At 34.9% G+C, this 18706-nt stretch overlaps 1 protein-coding gene across 4 annotated transcripts; it reads right to left on the bottom strand.

Moving 5' to 3' along the window:
- Nucleotides 1-1141: 1141 nt before the first annotated feature.
- Nucleotides 1142-14273, bottom strand: LOC110717638. Of its 4 annotated transcripts, none has more exons than XM_021896386.1 (11): nucleotides 14011-14273; nucleotides 12882-13046; nucleotides 10287-10791; nucleotides 9749-9896; nucleotides 8474-8584; nucleotides 6421-7339; nucleotides 5785-6015; nucleotides 4515-4584; nucleotides 3400-3587; nucleotides 2475-2541; nucleotides 1142-1650 (listed from the first exon to the last, which is right to left on the bottom strand). In XM_021896386.1, the coding sequence occupies exons 2-11, from the start codon at nucleotides 13032-13034 to the stop codon at nucleotides 1511-1513; spliced, it is 2532 nt and encodes an 843-aa protein (XP_021752078.1). In that variant the 5' UTR covers nucleotides 13035-13046; nucleotides 14011-14273; the 3' UTR covers nucleotides 1142-1510. The 4 variants fall into 4 exon arrangements, with proteins under 4 accessions (XP_021752078.1, XP_021752081.1, XP_021752080.1 ...); XM_021896389.1 differs by having other exon boundaries at nucleotides 6421-7336; nucleotides 14011-14270; XM_021896388.1 differs by having other exon boundaries at nucleotides 3400-3584; nucleotides 14011-14267.
- Between the last annotated feature and the right edge of the window lie 4433 nt (nucleotides 14274-18706).

Genomic DNA, 18706 nt, shown 5'->3' with positions numbered 1-18706 from the left:
AAGCATGCTAGTGTGTTTTTATTACGTTTATGTACTCAGCTTTGCTAATTGTGTGTTTGCATGTTTGTTTGGCCTTGTCTTTGCCTTGGCCCTACGACGACCCATTTCTAATGGCGAGTAGTGGGGACAAGTAGGGAGAAGTTTTTCAGGTGATGAAGCATATTCATGAAGGGCATGAGTGAAGAGTGAATCATGCTTAGTTCTCATAGGAATGTGATGTGTTTTAATTGCTTTAAGTATTATTTATTTATATTGATCATGAGACTAACGCAAAGGTTTTCAGTATTGTTTGATTTTAAGGGCCTACGATGGTTCCAAGTTGTAGGTTGACTTTGTTTGACTATTTTTTAAAGTTGACTTGTTTTAATGGTTTTAAAAATAGTCTTCCGCTATGTGAGTCTTTGATATTTGCCTTAGCCGTTTTCACGGTGGCGGTAATGTCTTAGATTTTCCTTCTTCGTATTTTGAAAGGGCAAAATTTGGTATTTTAAGGAAATGAATTTCTAGGGTGTTACAGGTAGGGTCATCGGTGCCGGCCAAAGCTTTGTGCGCCGGTCGCTGGCAGGGGGGAGGGGGGAGGCTGGCTGACGGGAGGGGGCTGGCTGGGCAATTGAAGGTGGTGGGGCTGCGTAGGTGGAGGAGAGGGAGGGGGGAGGGTGGCTAGCTAGGTTTTCTTTTTTTTTTAATAAACTTAACAGAACCCTAACCAATTCCGTTAAAAGGTAGCAAATTTTAACAAAGTTGTATTTGTGTAGTAGCAAAATAAAATAAAATTTTAAAGGGGTAGCAAAAGTGAAATGCATGTGTTTTGGTGATAGCAAAAGTGAAATTAGAGAAAACTGAAATTTCCATGCATCAAGTTGTCCAAATCTTTCCACGCATTGTATAAATCAAGAAGGAAATCTATAAAGAATTTTAGGCCTTTTCCTATGATAAGGTCCATAAGGTGACTATTAATAGTTGTGTAAATTTACTTTCAAAAATAAAAACCAACCTTGTTACTAGAGTGGTTTTGCTCGAATTTGGCTCCTAAATCCTAACAACCTAATCAATAACAAGTCCAGACAAGGACCCTAATGTCCAATGGTTTAAAAAGATGAGTATAAAATCTCCCAAACTCGTGCCTCGATTGGATGAAATATGAAATCAAAGATCAATTTATTAGTTGATGCAGCAATAGAAGTCAAGTTACTGAACTAACATGCAATAGTGAGCCTAAATTCATCACCCACTACAAAAGATTATTCATTCTAACATTTAGGATCAGTTTTCCAGACTTCTCAGCCGGGATTTATGCATCAACATATGAAACTCTAAGATCTAGCAAAATTCACTGTTATAATCTAAGGATTTAAAGGTCTAAAGATATACATAAACTTTACAATGTGGTCTCCTCTGCTGGTATTTCAGCTGATAAATTTGAAATAGATGTAATAAAAAGGAGCGCCGAGTTGCTCATGTCTACCAACATGCTTACTTCCAGGTAAATTTTGCCTTGATGATCTATGACTCAAGCTACCATACTCCGCAATTTAGCCAAAACGTTTGATGCAGCTGAGTTCCTCGCTTCATGAGGATTTGTATGCATTGTTCCTTCAGATGAACACTCAAAATCAACCCCCTTCACGGTAACAGTAGACAGGAAGCCACCTATACAAGAGAAGGCAAGAATTCAGCAGGAGAATAAAAAACACATACATTCAAATTCCAGTTCGTTGAAGATTCTTACTTTCCACCAGTCATACTACCCCTCCCCCCAGCACCCCCCCACCCCCCGCCCCTCCCTTTCCCCAAAAAAAAAAAAAAAAGAATTTCCTAATCCTCATAAATTTTTACACCTTCCTTTCATTCCTTTGCATTCGATGATTTTCATATTGTATAAATATTTCTAATCCTTTTTTTCATCATGTTTGCATACACACAACTATGACCATGACTGCAATTTTCAAGTAATAGCTTATTGACAGTCTAATGAGCTATACTATTCGTTCCGTATTTCATGGAAACCGCAATAGCTTACTAAATTAAAGCATACAAGAAAATTAAACCAATAGTGGTACATGGAAATGAAAACAGAACTTCAATTCTTCAATATATAGATGATTATTCTGGACTTCCTCAACCCCATTTTGAGATGCTAAGTACATAGACACCAAATACTCCAGTGTGTTCGTTTTACTTGAAGCCAAAAAACGGGCTCCTAAGGCAAATATATATACCTCTTCTGTATTTTTGAGATTATGAATTTATAATTGATGTTCAAGTTCATTGTCAATAAAGTAGTGAAGTGACCAGAAGGCCAGAAGAGTATAACATCTTACAAAAAAAAAAAAAAAAAAAAAAAAAAAAAAAAAAAAAATCAAGTTTAGATGATACACAAATTATGCAATTTCTAACCATAGCGACACCAACAGCTGAACAGCCCAAATTTCAATATGAGAAGCAACATATCTTGTTGTATAGAAAGAACAAACCTTCGGATCCTGATAAGATGTAAGTAGGTAACATCCAATAGTTTGTATTACATATACGATCCAACTCCTGCTTTGTGAAAAGATAATACAAGTAAAAAAAAAATGATAAAGCTTCAATAATCTAGATAAGAGGATAACAAAATCAAAGAAAGATCCAGTGTGTAATAATATTCATTACAATTAGAATTATTCTTTCACTAAACTAATTATTGCCAAAACATAATTCAAGGTTTGTTAAGGTGGTTAATTGTTTTACAGGTTACACATTATCTTCTTCCAGTAGAGGGGAACATATTTATGATAATGATATTTCTGATCTCGAGTAGTTGAATGGGATTCCCCTTTTTACTGAAGCATATGTTGCAAAAGTTTGGTATACAAATTGTCAATTGGAACAAGCAGTAAATAGTGAATTAACTCAATAATTTGTAAATGGGAGTTTGATTGATCCTTTTGATGCTGAAAGAAATGCATGTTTTAGATGGCGCTCCTACATGGTAACCTATTGTTTGAGGCTTAACAAGACAGAGTATCATGCCTACATTTATCTTTAAGTTTTCTCAGTGGTTTTATTGGTTAGGGTCTATGGCTATTTTAATTAAGGAGGCCAATGAAAGTCAACAGGATCGACAAGGGAAAGTGGATTAGACTTTGAAAGATACATTGACAGAACTTTCAAGACTACCGTCCCAAGTTTATGCTAGAGAAACAAATTGGAAAAAGGAGAGATAATAATATGACCAACTACAAGGATTGTGGTTTTAAATAAAAAATACATTGCTTCCTGTCCTCTACTCGTACTCTTATGTTCACGTTCTACTTTAAATAACTTGTAACTAAAGAGATTACTTATATCTCTGAGGAAAAGCACAGAAACCATGAGATGAGAGACATCATGATAGAATTTTTATAAGTGATGACTTACTTGACTGGGACTTAGTGCAGAGACGTCAGCCTCAGAAAGTCTTTTCCTTCTTGCTACTGGAGGCAAGTCTTGGTCTTCAAGATGCAGAGCTTTTTTGTCCCCAGCTGTCCCAGAAGATTTCATACATATCTCGTTACAACCCTCCAAAATGGAGTCTAATTTCACAGCCAAATCATCTTCACTACCTGCTGAAGCATTAAGAAGAAAGTGAATCAAATAGAAATCGAAGGCCTTACCTAATTGATTTTCTGTTTCAAATTTTCTACTACCTTTGTTTCTTATTATGTGCAACAAATGAGCTTGCACGGACTCCTAGACAAAATTTGTTATATGATGAGGAGAGAGGTAGAGAGAATAGACAACTAAAAATGGAAAGAAAACATTTGTTGCGCATAATTATGTGTAGCAACCATTTTTAGTAATTGTTGCACATAATATGAAATGGAGGTAGTACTCAAAATCAAGAGCAAGAAAATGCAACTATGGGGGATCTACAGCTTAGAAAAATCTGAATACAAGCAGTATCACCAACCAAAGTAATATACAAGAAAACAAACTCAACAGTTAACGATTTGTGATGGACCAAAAATGTACTAGTTGAACAAGACGCGGACGTATTCTAAGACGTACTATTTCATTACACTAAGCAAAAGCCCAATTAATAAAAAAGATGCAGAAGTAAGTCTTTTTAGGTACTCTAAAAGAAATCAACAAGGGAAAGTCCCTGTGTCCCCGAGTCAGAAAATTGTTGCAAGTTCTAAGATTTGTAAATTCTTTTCTTTTATATCTTCAATCATATAGTATTTAATCTGATAATCAATGTTTTGTTCCTTTGAATCATTCAACTAGAGGTTGTATAAAATTTTGTTGGTTACAGAAAAAAGTAAGCTCTATGGAAATTGTTAAAAATTGTAACAAATGCCTCTCGAGTGGTAACACTACTTAAACACTAATGATGTCTACGGATATGAGATCAGTATAATGCAATGCGCAAATTAAAATTTGATGAAAGAGATTAATTAGCTATTTAAATGGAAATTTAACAAGTCTACTGAAATTGTAACTGGGCATGTTAGAAACTACATGCATTTATCAACAAAAAGACAGAATCATACCATTTAAAATAGCTTGGATGCTTCTATCACACAAAGCCATCTCATCTTCATTATTGCGAATCTGCAGGGACTACAACATAAAGACAGACGTTAAAACACCAAATCGGTAGTGCAACAAGATAGTTTCTTGCAGTATTTTAATAAATTGTAGAGGATAGTCATCAAATTTTCAGAACAATAAAGACAAAATGAGAATTAACCAAAAGTCTCAGGCTGATGGTTAGCGGCTTAATTTTGTAGTTACTGACTGTAACTATTTCCTTGAAGGTTAAGCTTTAGATATATACATATTTCCAATAGTCTATGCAAGGGGAGAAATAAATGACGAGAGATAACAGACAAATTAAAGAACACTTATAGGCCATTATTTTCCTAACACTTGTATTTTGCAGGGGGAAATACCAAGGCCTTAGTCTCTCACAGCAGGCATAAAAGTGAATGACAAGCTTTCTTCAATGCATAACTTTGCTTTGACATAGAGCTGGATGCTTGCAGCAATACAAACAGAGGGATTATGGCTTGGTTATTTTTATGTAAGCTTAGAGCACTATTAATTCTTAGTCTAAATTCAAGCCTTTAAACTTTAAAGGTATACATTAAAACTGTATGAAAAAGAAGTATCTGTATAGCAATCTCATAGCCTAATTATTTACCAAGTTTATATTAATTTTTAGAAGAAGCTCAAGCAGAGTGAAACATTTTTACATCAGGATGATCAGTTCTTTGAAATAATATATCCCTTCTTCTGAATCCGCCATTTGTTAGGTTTAATTATCAAATTGGCTTCCAATGCAATATTGGACTCATCAAGAGTGTGCCAGCATATCTTTCACACAGGACTTGGATTTCAGTAAGCAACTACGATTCTATTGTTAGCCAATCTATCTTCACAATAGTAAAACATATACATTCATGCACCTAATATATGAAAACATCACCAAAAAAAAAAAAAAAAAAAAAAAAAAAAAAAAAAAAAAAAAAAAAAAAACATAGCTTGAAAATCAGAATTAAAACTTTCAGAGACAGGAAGCACAAATGTAAGATGGGTCCATGATTCACAAAGTTCTCAACACAAGTGAGTTTTGAGCATTAGATTGCAGCCACAGTAAACACATCAAGATTCAAGACCATCGAATAACTTGGTGAACCAAGAAGGAAGTCAATCAAATTTGATATTTCCCACACATTTTGTGAAGCAAGGTCAGGCACAGAGGCCTAAGTATCATCACATAGTTATTAATCTCACAAAAAATACACAGTGTGGACATACCAATTGCTCTCTCTTCCTTAATAGGACATTTAGTGCAGTATGTGATAGCAATTTCTCCTTTGAAGCAATAGTGAGCTGTAATTTGCGGAGATGCTTAAAGTCAGTATCAAAGGGAACAAGGGCATGGTCGCCTTTTTCATCTTGATCTGACATTACAGTATCAGCAACCCTATTATCAGATAAATCCTTTTCAACATCACATTCATGGGAAGATGTAACAGGAAAATCTGCCTGCAAAGTCCATATAAGATTGTTAGACAGTAGATGACACAAAAAGGTTCAAAGAAAATACAGATAAAGCAGCTACCTATATCACATAATACTTGCCATGGTTTTTTCATAAAAAGGAACTACCTTTATTTTACAGTCTACATGAAGTTAAAAATAACAAGCATGAGGTGAGTAAATTATGGCCACCAATTTTGACATGTGCCAACTACTGTGCCCAGGATAAGAGAAAAGTGTTTCTCAGACCCCAAGCCAGAGATATTTCTCATTAGCAGTTAACCACATATTATAAATGAACTCAAGGTACACCAGGACTGATTAGAAAACTAAAGATGTACTTGCCAAAACAGATTCACAAAAAACATCAAACTGAAAAAGGGATTTAGAAGGAATTTCTATGGACTTTACCACAACAATAGCACCTGCAGCCAATGCAGTTTGATCAGTCTCTTGAGCTAAAATGTCCTTTTTATGGGATGAAGGAGTAGCTGCGCTCTGCTCTTGTGCCAGCCTAGGAAAATCTATAGAAGCATCGATCGTCTTGCTACCTGATATCTTATTGGAGTTGTTCTTTTGCGTTTTATTTCTTTTCCTATATACAACAGGTTCAGCAGGTACCCATTTTCGGCGAGAACTATTGTTTTTCATCACTTCTTCTACTTCAGGATGTTGGGGTTTCTCTGGCTGACAGCTATTGACATATGGAACAGTTCCCTCTTCCAAGTGATTGCTATTTCCATTTCTAACCTCCTGCGATTCAGGAATGCTCAAGAGTGGTTTCTCCTTTAAGATAGTACAATTTTGTTCAGAGGTGATCAGGAATGGTTCCTTATTTACTTGAAGGATGGTGCCATTTTTTGCAGAATTGCTCAGGAGTGTTTCCAGCATTGAAGAAGAGCCAGAGAGATTTTCAATTTTATTTGCTGCAATATGGTTTGAAGGATTTGATAGTTGTTCCGGCCTTATGTGAACACTTTTGCAATTTATATCATCCTTTGGCGCTTCGACATGTCGTGAAGAATTTCGGGGAATGTGTACAGGATTTGATAGTTGTTCTGGCCTTGTGTGTAAACTTTTGCAACTTCCATCATCCTTTGCTGCTTCAACATGTTGTGAAGAATTTTGGGGCATGTGTGAAGGATTTGATGGTTGTTCCGGCCTTATGTGAAAACTTTTGCAATTCCCATCATCCTTTGCTGCTTCGACATGTTGTGAAGAATTTTGGGGCATGTGTGAAGGATTTGATAGTTGTTCCGGACTTATGTTGCAAGTTCCATCATCCTTAGCCACTTCAACATGTTCTGACGAATTTTGGGACATTACCCTACTACCATGCAAAGGAATTTTTTTTTACAAACATTGAAACATATACATAATTATACCAAATACCAAGTACTAAGTACTAAGTATGATGTTCGAAGAGACAACGATAAACTGAATATTCCTACCCCATCAAAAAATTGACACACACAAACCAACATTCAGTTTGCTAAATGTGAGTTTTTCCCATATTTGATAAAAAATTAAAAACGAAAAGGGGGAAAAAAAAATAAAGGTAAACAAACCAAAATTTCTCCTCACCTATATCTGTCAGTGACTACCTCATTTATGAGTGTAAAAATGATATACGTGAGTGTGTCACCTATATAAAAATGGAGTCGGGAGTCCTACAGTCTCCATCCCAGACTCCCAAAAAATTCAAGGTATCTAAAAGCCTCAATTGTTTTAAAAGATTACTTGACCTTAAGCATTTGATGTCAAAAATTAATAGGTTCCGAAGGGAGTCAACAAAGCCATTACCCTCCAAAAGAGAAATTTTAGCACTACACTTGTCCTTGGTCTTAGCTCATAAGATTTCTCTCCCTTTTCTCCTCCACCCAAAAATCAATAAGTACTCCCTCCGTGTTTTAATAAGTGTTACACTTACAAAATGCGGTCGTGTTTTAATAAGGTTACACTTCCTTTTTTTGGCAAAAAGCTACATTTAAATATTATATCTTTATCCTCACATGGTCCTCACCCAAACCTACTAGACCACTACTACTTTTTTTATTATTATTTCTTTCCTCTCACATTTATTTTTTAATAAACTATTAACTTCACTATCTTTCTTTTACAATTTTTAATACTCCAACTACCCCACTTTACCTCTTATTTTATTTAAGTTAATTAAATTGCCTAAAATCATCTGTCGGTCAGAGTGTAACACTTATTAAAACACGGAGGGAGTAAATTAATTAATTGAAATTTAAATTAAAAAAATCGAAAACAAACTAACATTACAAGGAAAAGCTACACAAACAAATACCACCTATTCATTAATGTTTCCTCCACCTATTCAGGCATCAGAAAACATATACATCAGAAAACATATACTGCTTAAAAAAGCCAAAAAAGGAGTTTCTGGATAATCATTCATAATGCCATCACAAATGCTGACTTAAGGAATTAATAAGTATACCTTGTGAGGCAATCTGACACTTTATCGGCAAATGGAAGCAAGTGAAAATATTCGACAACAGGTGTAAATATCCAACTGATGGAATCTTTTCTAACCAATGGACCTTGCAAGCTGCATCATCAACAAAATCACTGCTCAAAAGTGGAAGTAATATATTAAGATAACTTTATTCTTTACTCCAAATCATAGCATCTTGAAGAAATTATCTATATTGACCAATAAATTCTGTTACCGCACTAAGTTATATAAATAGCTCACAGTTTCAGAGCATGGGGGGTTGGGGGGGGGGGGGGTGTTAAGACTAGCACCCCTAAATATGTAAACTAGAATAGAAGTTACCCAACGAATTAACAGGCACTAGAACTTCATCTTATAAATCATGTGATTCTTTATTTAAGGCGTTTTCAGGATATACAAGTCATAACTTATATATAATGATTGCTTCAAGCCCTAAAGAGGAATCCCAAATAGGGACAGCTAATAAAACTAAATATGATTCAAGTCCACTCTTATCACCCAAGGAGAGGAACAGATACCAGTCAATTCTTCGCACTTTACCCACAGAAAAATTAAATAAAATGATGGGATTGAGTATCACCATAGAGGTGAATGGTCAGTTAACCCTTCCACATCAGAAATGAACCACACAAACAGCATAAACTCTGCTAGCATCTTTAAGATTCCAAGTTTATGACACTCATATCCCATTATACTTGACAAGAGTCAAAGACTGCCCAGCACAAAAAGGAGGAAGACAACATCAGCCTTTAAATCTGGACTACTATTGATTGGTATGAGTCACATGACCAATTTCAATTGGCTCAAGCTTAAGTCTTTTGAAGATGTATGATATCAGGACAAATACTAATGGTGTCTTCAATAAGACCTCCCTTCTACCAGTCTCCAAGAACCTAATATTACAAATGAGGAACTTTAGTAGACATAATAGTTATTCCTCCCTACCTTTCCCTATATTCAACTTCATACACCCATCATTGAAGCTCTCTGAATTCTTCTTCCTAGGTAACCCAGAGAAACACAAATATCACCATCTACTGTTAAACATCATACCCAATGATACATAGTAAGGAATAAGAATTGTTTTCTACCATTCGACTGAATGATTTATCCCATCTCTGAGCTATGCGAACTGAGACCACAATCTGTACAATTTCCAAATTTGCTCACATATTAACCCCATATTGCATTACCTTTTCCCCAAAGAAATAGCTAGCAGAAAACCAGAAAAAGACATGTTAAGAACTAGGGCCAAACCTGTCCATGACATCATTAATTGGAACCAGGTTCGCATGCTGATTGGTTTGCGTGCATTGCATTATAAATAAGCGAACAGCTGTCTTTGGTTTGCTTGTAGAATATACCAAGTGGGTCTCCAAGATTTTAAGATCACACTGATTAATACCTGTTCCTCGTGCAAAAGAATGACAACATAACTACATAAGAATTTAAAAGATAATACCGAAAAAGATGCACTCCTAGGTTGGCCCATGTAGTAACAAGAAAAGGATGGAAACCTATTATAAAGCTGGTATAGTATATTTAAGATGAATATGAATTAAACCACAAATCATGAAGGAAAAACCTACCCCCTGATATATACACTTGACTAAACCAGCATGTATCCTTCAAAAGGTCCAAAATTTCAAAAGGAAGTATATATGATAATGCGATATACTTTTTAAAGCAAGATAGAGTCACTAACACAGGAATCGGACACACACACCCAACACCAAGAAAAAAATATATCATATAAACTTCTTAAATGAAAAGCCATGCAAACATAATAGCGTACCACATGTTTCTTTGACAGCTAAGTAGGCAAGCTGCTGAAGACCAGTAACATCAGCAGTTTGATTCTCTTTCGAAGCCTTTTTAATGACTCGTTTCTTTTTATTTACAGCTTCTGATCCTTGACTAGGACCATTAACCTCTTTTTCGATTGTTGACCATACTCCCTGTGTGATGGAACCATGGAACAAATAGCAGTTTTCTTTTCTGTAATCAATTAAGAAAACAGCAACTTTGGCAACAGGCCAACCTTCAATGATCGGGTAGTTGCTAGATGCATCTAAACTTTTGGAAATGTCACAAGCATTCATGATCGCTTTCTCGGTCAATGAAAGATGTTCATCTATATGTTCCAGCTCAGCATCTGTCCTTTGCATGAGCTTAAAGTATAATTGCAGACTTGGTTTCAGAACCACAGCCAGCTTGCAAAAAGACTGAAAATCCAAAAATTTCAGATCTGGATGTTGTATTCTGTGGTGGTAATTGTACAGCACTACTACTGCATGCACCTATGTCAGCATTAAAGATGGCAATTAGCAAAAACAGAAACCATATAAAATTCAGTACTGCTAATACATGTACTCGTATATCGAGCTTAGACTATTCATATAAAGTATCTAACTAGAAATCTATCTTAAGCAGCATAATGACAGCCTCCATTTCCCAACTACCAAAAAAAGGGAATAGACTGAGTGGGAAGGGTTTTCTTCTCTTATTATTCTGTGTGTATGTGTGTGCATACACACCCTGAAGTACTCTAGCTTCACTCCAGGCGTCTGATCACTTAAAGTCAAGAAACAGAAACTAGTATCATTTAAGCAACCAATTTATCCGCACGGAAATCTTGAATACAGTAACAACCATAATGCTAATACTCTAAAATATTGTCAACTCATCCATGAGGACAAAGTTCATTACTGTAGTCAACCAAATGAGAATTATTATAGATACTAAGAGTCTAATTATCTAAGATGTTGGCTTTCAAATTAATGTACAGATTACAGAATCATTGGTACAGAGAAAGAAATTTGTTCCACAAGATATACAAGCCAAAAATATCGAAGTAATAATGATCCATCATGAATTACTTTAATCACTTAAACAACCATTTGTGAACTTTGTTAAATTGCAGAATGCAATAGAATGTACATGAGAATTATAAAAACAGGTTTCTTTTGTTTTTTCATTTGTAATAAATAAGGCCCAAACTATACTTTAAATGTATAATTTCATCTGGAAACTCATCCAATACTTTTGGCATTATTGCAGCCACAATATTAAGAATGTTAAGTATTAATTTTTGCAATTCAGAATTGACACGCTCGACACTTTAAAGAGAGCGAAAGTGCAGGAAAATTAATGCAGACTTGATACTGAACCAAAAGTTTCCCTGTTTCTTCCAGATTTTTGGCAATTTAAAGAGTAAAACATAATATTTCCTTTGAAATGTTGGCTTGGAATTAACAATTTAAGTCAACCATTAAAGTCCTACCTTAATTGAAACAGCCATAAATGAAGCTCCTAGTAGCACAAGCTTTACCTCGTTCCAAAATTCAGGAGCTAATTATAATTCACCTTTATTTCATTTATTATTTTTCCTCTTACAAAAAAACATACAAATTTATCAAATCTTGGCAAGTTAACAAGTAGGCATCATCTTTTTGCTACAATAAAATTAAGAAAAGCCTGAACTGATTGAACATAAATCAAGAGGAGCCAGATTATGGTTTTGTCTTATCCTATTATTATGTGACCATGCCTTGCAGGAGATCTATAAACGCAATCTATATAGTTTACTACTTAACTACAAAAATTTGTAGTAATCAGGAAGGCCCCATCACATCCCAACTTTTGAATTATATAATGAAAAGAATTATATGCAAGCTTGATTAATAGTCAATATAGGTTATCATGTTATAAGCCTCCATCCTAACCAATAACATTATTCAGGTTTTTCGATACTTCTTATAGTATACGATATCATTCATTTAGACGGAATCTATTTAATCAAAACTTCTACAGAGTATAATTCACGAGTGATGATCTTCAACTTCTTTTTACCAATCCTTGATTTACTTATAAAATGTACTTGTAGCAAAATCTAACCACAGATTCTCAAAAGTTGCTTTTGCATTTCTATCTTTAAAGACAAACAGACATTACTCAGAGTAGAAACACTATGAGATCTACCTACGCCATGATTCAAATCCTTCTAAAGAAGGACAAAATATTAGGTTGTCATACAGCATTACATGTACAAGGCTCAAATTAACAACTACAAAGAAGAATATCCATATGGATCCTACAAAACAACTGACTACCTACTACACCTCCTTCATGAGTGAACAACAAGAAAAAATTGCAAATTTAAAAAAAGAGAAGTTTCTCTTAATCATGTCCATTCAACAACAGACCCTTAATAACCAAGAGATTATAATTGCTCTAATGCTGATTCCGAGGACGATCAAAACCCTTTACCAGCATTAAAAGAAATCACATCCAAAATTACAAACCAAAATTCCAAAAAAATAATACACCAGACAAACAACCCAAAAAGAAGTACTAAATAAACAAAATTAGCCAATAAAAGATGATCAACCTGTTTAGCAACCAAAACTTCCTCAGAGAGAGTTATAGTCTCTCTTGAAGTTGTTCTGGCAGGAAGCAATGGATCAACCAGGAAATCCAGCAAAGCCAGAACAGCACCCTCAGTGGGACCCATTTCCTCTGATGCTGAATCCATTCCAAGCATCAAACCTACACACTACAATGCAGATACAACAAACATCAAAATTCACCCAAAATAATCCATAAAACTAGGATTATAGCATCAATTTAGTAAATGGGGACACAGTAAAATAAGCAAAATCAGGCAAAAATAATTATGGGTCTCTTACATTAGTAGCAAAAAAAAAAAATCAACCCCAATGCCCAAGTCAAAAACTTTTGGAAAAAGGGAGAATTGGGAAATGCAATTCTCTAGATTTTCAGCAAATCATTTAAAAAAAAAAACACATCAAAATAATTCTGGTATAGCAAAACAAAGCAACCCAAATGCCTAAATCAAAGAATTCAATAAAAGAAAACAATCAACAAAAAAAAAATATTTAAATAGAGAATTGGGTGATGCAATTTTCTGGTCTTTCAGCAAGCCATTATGAAGGAGACAATAGCAAAACAAAGCAACCCAAATGCCCAAATCAAAGAATTAAATAAAAGAAAAAAAAAATTAACAAAAAAACTAATATAAATAGAGAATTGGGTGATGCAATTTTTCTTGTCTTTCAGCAAGCCATTATGAAGGACACATCAAAATATGCAAAATTAGGCAAACATGATTACTGGGTCTTACCTGTAGTAGCAAAACAAAACAACCCAATTCTATCAAAATAAAAAATAAAACAAAATGAAGTAAAATAAAAATAAAAACAAACCAAAATCCCAACTCTATCAAAGAATTCTGTAAGAAACAGATAATTGAGCAATGAAATCTTCTACCCTTAAGCAAAACATTTTAAAGAACACATTTTTAAAATAAAATTAAAAAGAAGACACCAAAATAGGCAAAAATAATTCTGGGTCTTACATAAAACACCAAAACACAACCCAAATGCCCAAATCAAAGAATTTGTAAACAATTTAGAGAATTGGGCACTGAAATCTTCAATTTTTTCAGCAAAATAACGATTTTTTACAGTTTCAAAGTAGCAAAATTGCTTGAAATTTACCCCCAAAGATCAGTCTACTAGTAACAGCAATGAATAGGAGTGGTTGAGTGAAGTGGGGTAACAGAAGAAGAAGAGATACTGAAAGAGACAAGTGAGTAAGAGTGCTTTGGAATTCGTACCAACAAAAAAAATTAGAGTAAATTTGGTAGGCAGAATTTTGGGAGTGTGAAAAAAAAAAGTGATGGGACGTTTTTATTTGTAAGAACTCTAAGAAGCTTTAGAAGAAGAGCGCGAAGTTTACACTTGTCATTGTCCTAAAAACATGAATTGCTTAAATTAATTATTGAAATGGGGAATCATGGAAAGAGGAAAGTATCCATCTTGCATCTTATCCAATCTCCTATGTGAGCTATCTAGTGATTGTTTTGGCCGATGTCCTGCAGAAATTACGATATCTTAATATTATATGTGAATTGATTAATGATGTCTTTTAGGAACACAGTATCTTATTATATGCGAATTAATTAGTGATGTTTTTTATGGATACGGTATCTTATTATGCGAATTGATTAAAAATGGTTATTCAGTGTGAGACCTTAAGTTTATTAGATGTCGGTATTATTGCTAAATTTTTGTACTTCGTAATTACTATAAAAGTAGGATAGATATTATTATCTAAGTATGAGGTTTAAAATTGGGTGTTAATTGAAAATTGCCGGTTCATCTCCTTTTTGATTGAATTATTTCTCAGACTTAATTGTGCAATTATGTAATCTCTATTATTAGAGGGAATCAACATATTATGGTAACTCATCAAAAGTGATAATGGATAAATTGGTAACTCATCAAAAGTGATAATGGATAAATTAATGTAATGATTTACCAAATCGAAATTATTTGTTGAAATTCATGTAATCTCTAATGTTAGAAAGAATCAACAGGTTATGATAATTGATCAAATATGATAGGAGCAATAATTTGCCAATTGATATGGAAATGGATCATAATCAATTACTTCATCTGTTTTCTATTAAATGCAACACACCTTTTTGACACACTTTTTTAGGAGTTGATTAGAGTAGGTAAATGAGCGAATTTAACAAAATAATTTAAACACTATGATTAGAGAAGGGTAATGTACTACGTGTATAAATTATTTTGATTAATTTGTTCGTTTACATTGTTTAATCTCTTCCTTAAAGTGTGTGCCGATAAGGTGTGTTGCATTTAAAAGAAAACGGAGGAAGTATAAGAGAAAGGATAGATACCTCATTTATTAATTTTAAAAATATCTATAATATTATTAAAACTCAAAGGAACAACATGCTACCGCCACGTGTCACCATCCTCAATATGATTTGGCGCCACGTGAGCGCTATGTGTCACCTTATGTGTCATCACTCATCACCCTAAAAATCTTTATATGTGTAATCTTCGTATTTTATTTATAAGACATTAATCACACACTAATGGTTGTTGATTCCTTGGATACTAATTCTCTAGATTTAATACAAATTAAGCAATTATATAAAGTAATCTTACATAAGTTATCATTTTATTATGTAATATAAAATTAATATAAAATGAATATAAACTAGCAACCATTAATCTTAAATTATTATTATACTTTTAATCACTTATAAATATTGTTGAACACTAACCTTCCAATTTTAATTTTTATCAAACTTACAAATTTATAGTGATTCGGGGCATCGCCCGAGCCAATTACTAGTTTTCTACTATATCCAATGATAAACCATAGTTATGAATTATGATTGATCAATAAGACTCATTACAGAGTAAAAAAAATTTAAGTTAAAAAACATACTTTTAGGAAAATACAATAATTTTAATTAATGAAGATTAGTAGTATGAAAATAATATTCAATAACTTTATATAATGAAAATAATATTTTCACACTAAGGACAAATGGTAAGCCAAGATTTAATACTAACAAATTTTGACATTTTAAATTGTTACTTTAAATGACTTCAACCAACTAAGTTAGCTAACATTTACGACTAAAGTCAAACATTAAATAATTACGCGTACTTATTGGTAGAAAATAGAGTAAGTATCATCTGGTTGACCACATGAAGTACGATCTTCTTGGATACTCGTATATGTTTGTCAATGGATTTTCATTTCCTATAAAATTCACCAATTTGCTTAATTGGTCATAAAAAAAAGGGTTCAACTTTCATGGAAAATACCACTTTACTAAGTTGCTTAGGTAAATAAAGCTCTTCCATTTGGGTAGCGGGACCTTATAGAAAGTACATGTTCTTATGTTTCAGACTTCAGTCAAACAAACTTCATTGTTCAATTTTTTATGCTTTTATCAACCAAATAACACAGAGTAGTATAATTATTTTCAAATATTTGAAGTTTTTGTGATTTGTACTATAGTTAAAGATATTAATAGTCAAATGACTCGAACTCATGCATTGGCAAGTATATTAATGATGCATCCACTAAGAAATGGAGTACATATGGTTCCCAATTTGTAACTAATTAACTACGAAGCTGGAAATAATTACTCCATACTATAATTATATTGCTATGTGTTGTGCGACAGCGGAAGCAAAGGTCGTAAACAAACAAGAAAACAATAAAGAAATTCAATGCAAACAATAAGAACAACACCAAGAATTTACGTGGTTCACTATCGATGTGATAGCTACGTCCACGGGCACCGAGATCGAATGATTTCACTATAAACTGGCAAAGATTACAAAGATTACAATGAAGAACTTAATCACTCAAAGTATTCTCTCTCTTGTGTTTCTCTCTCCGTTACCCTAATAATGATAATAGGAAGTTTATATAGTAGTGATTCCTAATTAAGATATACTTAGGTTACAATATCACAATATGATAAATATTAAATTCGTAATCGCTGAAAAAACCCAGATCGCCCGGTCGGGCGAAGGCCCGCCCGATCGGGCGCGAGAACACGTCTTTTCCAACAACCGAAGTACTCCAAAAAACCCCTTCCGCCCGGTCAGACCGGGCAATGTCCGCCCGGTCGGGCGAAGGCTCGCCCGGTCGGGCGAAAGCTCGCCCGATCGGGCGCGCGAGAGCAGCTTCTTCAACGAATTTGCCAGGCACCTCTTCTTCTTCCGCCCGGTCAGACCGGGCAATGTCCGCCCGATCGGGCGGACAAAGCTACGAAGTACGAGTCACCTAATATACTTATCAACAATCTCCACCTTGACGAGAACTCGTAGTCAGCAAACGACCCCATCAAGACATAGTGAAAAAACATCTCAAGCCAAACCCGATGCAAGACTCATGCATAAGCCATACATCCCGATAAGTCTTCAACCAAGACCCATCACATACTCGTCTCCAAGTATAACAACTCATAATGCTCCACCTGCATCACAAGCCCCGGGCAAGCTCCACCTTAATGCCAACACACCTACACCAGGAGCTCCCCAACTTCGCCCCTCAGGGCCTACTACATCACGTAGTAATCAATATTTAACAAGTCTAAGCAATGTTTAAACTTGCTAAACGGAACAGGCTTAGTGAAGAAATCAGCCGGGTTGTCAGCAGTCCCAATCTTCTTCACCTTAATCCTCTTGTCAGTACGCAAGAAATGATACCTGACATCAATGTGCTTCGTCCGATCATGGTGTACTTGATCTTTAGCTAAGCAAATCGCACTTAGACTATCACAATACACTGTAGCAAAATCCTGTGCAATACCCAGTTCACCTACTAGGCCTTTGAGCCAAATAGACTCCTTAGCTGCAGATGTTAAAGCCATATACTCAGCTTCAGTAGTTGACAACGTAACTGATGACTGCAATGTAGACTTCCAACTAACCACAGAACCACCCAAAGTGAACACATAACCAGTCACAGACCTCCTGGTATCCACATCAGCTGCATAATCAGAATCACTGTACCCAGTGACCAAGCATTCCCTACCATTCCCGTACACAAGACCAATATCAGTTGTCCCTCTCAGGTAGCGAAAAATCCTTTTCACCCCTTGCCAGTGTTCCCTCCCAGGTTGAGCCATAAACCTGCTTACAACACTAACAGCATGCGCAATATCCGGCCTAGTACAGACCATAGCATACATCAAACAACCAACCGCGTTTGCATATGGAACTCTAGACATATAAGACAACTCCTCCTCTGATTGAGGTGACATAGACAAAGACAACTTACAACTAACAGTAGTTGGCGTACTTATAGGCTTCGATTTTTCCATCCCAAAACGAGACAAAATCTTTTCAATGTAGCTTTTCTGAGTCAAGAAAAGCTTACCTCTAGCCCGATCCCTGTAGATCTCCATACCCAAAATCTTCCTAGCTGCACCCAAGTCTTTCATGTCAAACTCCGAGTTAAGCATCTCCTTTAATCTAGCAATATCAGATTTATTCTTTGTGGCAACCAACATGTCATCAACATATAACAAAAGATAAATCATGGAACCATTATCCAGCTTACTATGATACACACAGCAATCATATGAATTCCTGTCAAAACCTTGTGAAACCATAAAAGAATCAAACCTTTTGTACCACTGTCGGGGGGATTGCTTAAGTCCATACAATGACTTTAGCAATCTGCAGGCATAGTGTTCCTTTCCAGGAACTTCGAATCCTTCGGGCTGCTTCATCAGAATCTCCTCCTCCAAATCGCCATGAAGGAAAGCCGTTTTAACATCCAACTGCTCCAGCTCAAGATCAAAATGTGCTACAATTGACAATAACACACGGATAGAAGTATGTCGAA

This window comes from Chenopodium quinoa, unplaced genomic scaffold (assembly GCF_001683475.1).
Source record: "Chenopodium quinoa cultivar QQ74 unplaced genomic scaffold, ASM168347v1, whole genome shotgun sequence".
NCBI lineage: Eukaryota > Viridiplantae > Streptophyta > Magnoliopsida > Caryophyllales > Amaranthaceae > Chenopodium > Chenopodium quinoa.
The sequence above is the reverse complement of the archived record's forward strand: the minus strand, read 5'-3'. Positions and strand labels throughout refer to the sequence as shown.

What these genes read in the sequence shown, in the direction of transcription:
- LOC110717638 (XM_021896386.1), bottom strand. Translation starts at nt 13,034, where the DNA reads ATGCTTGGAATGGATTCAGCATCAGAGGAAATGGGTCCCACTGAGGGT. An exon ending in TAAGGAAGAGAGAGCAATTG is followed by an intron (nt 4,585 to 5,784) that starts GTATGTCCACAC and finishes TTTATGTTGTAG; the next exon opens with TCCCTGCAGATTCGCAATAA. An exon ending in CTGCACTAAGTCCCAGTCAA is followed by an intron (nt 2,542 to 3,399) that starts GTAAGTCATCAC and finishes TTCACAAAGCAG; the next exon opens with GAGTTGGATCGTATATGTAA.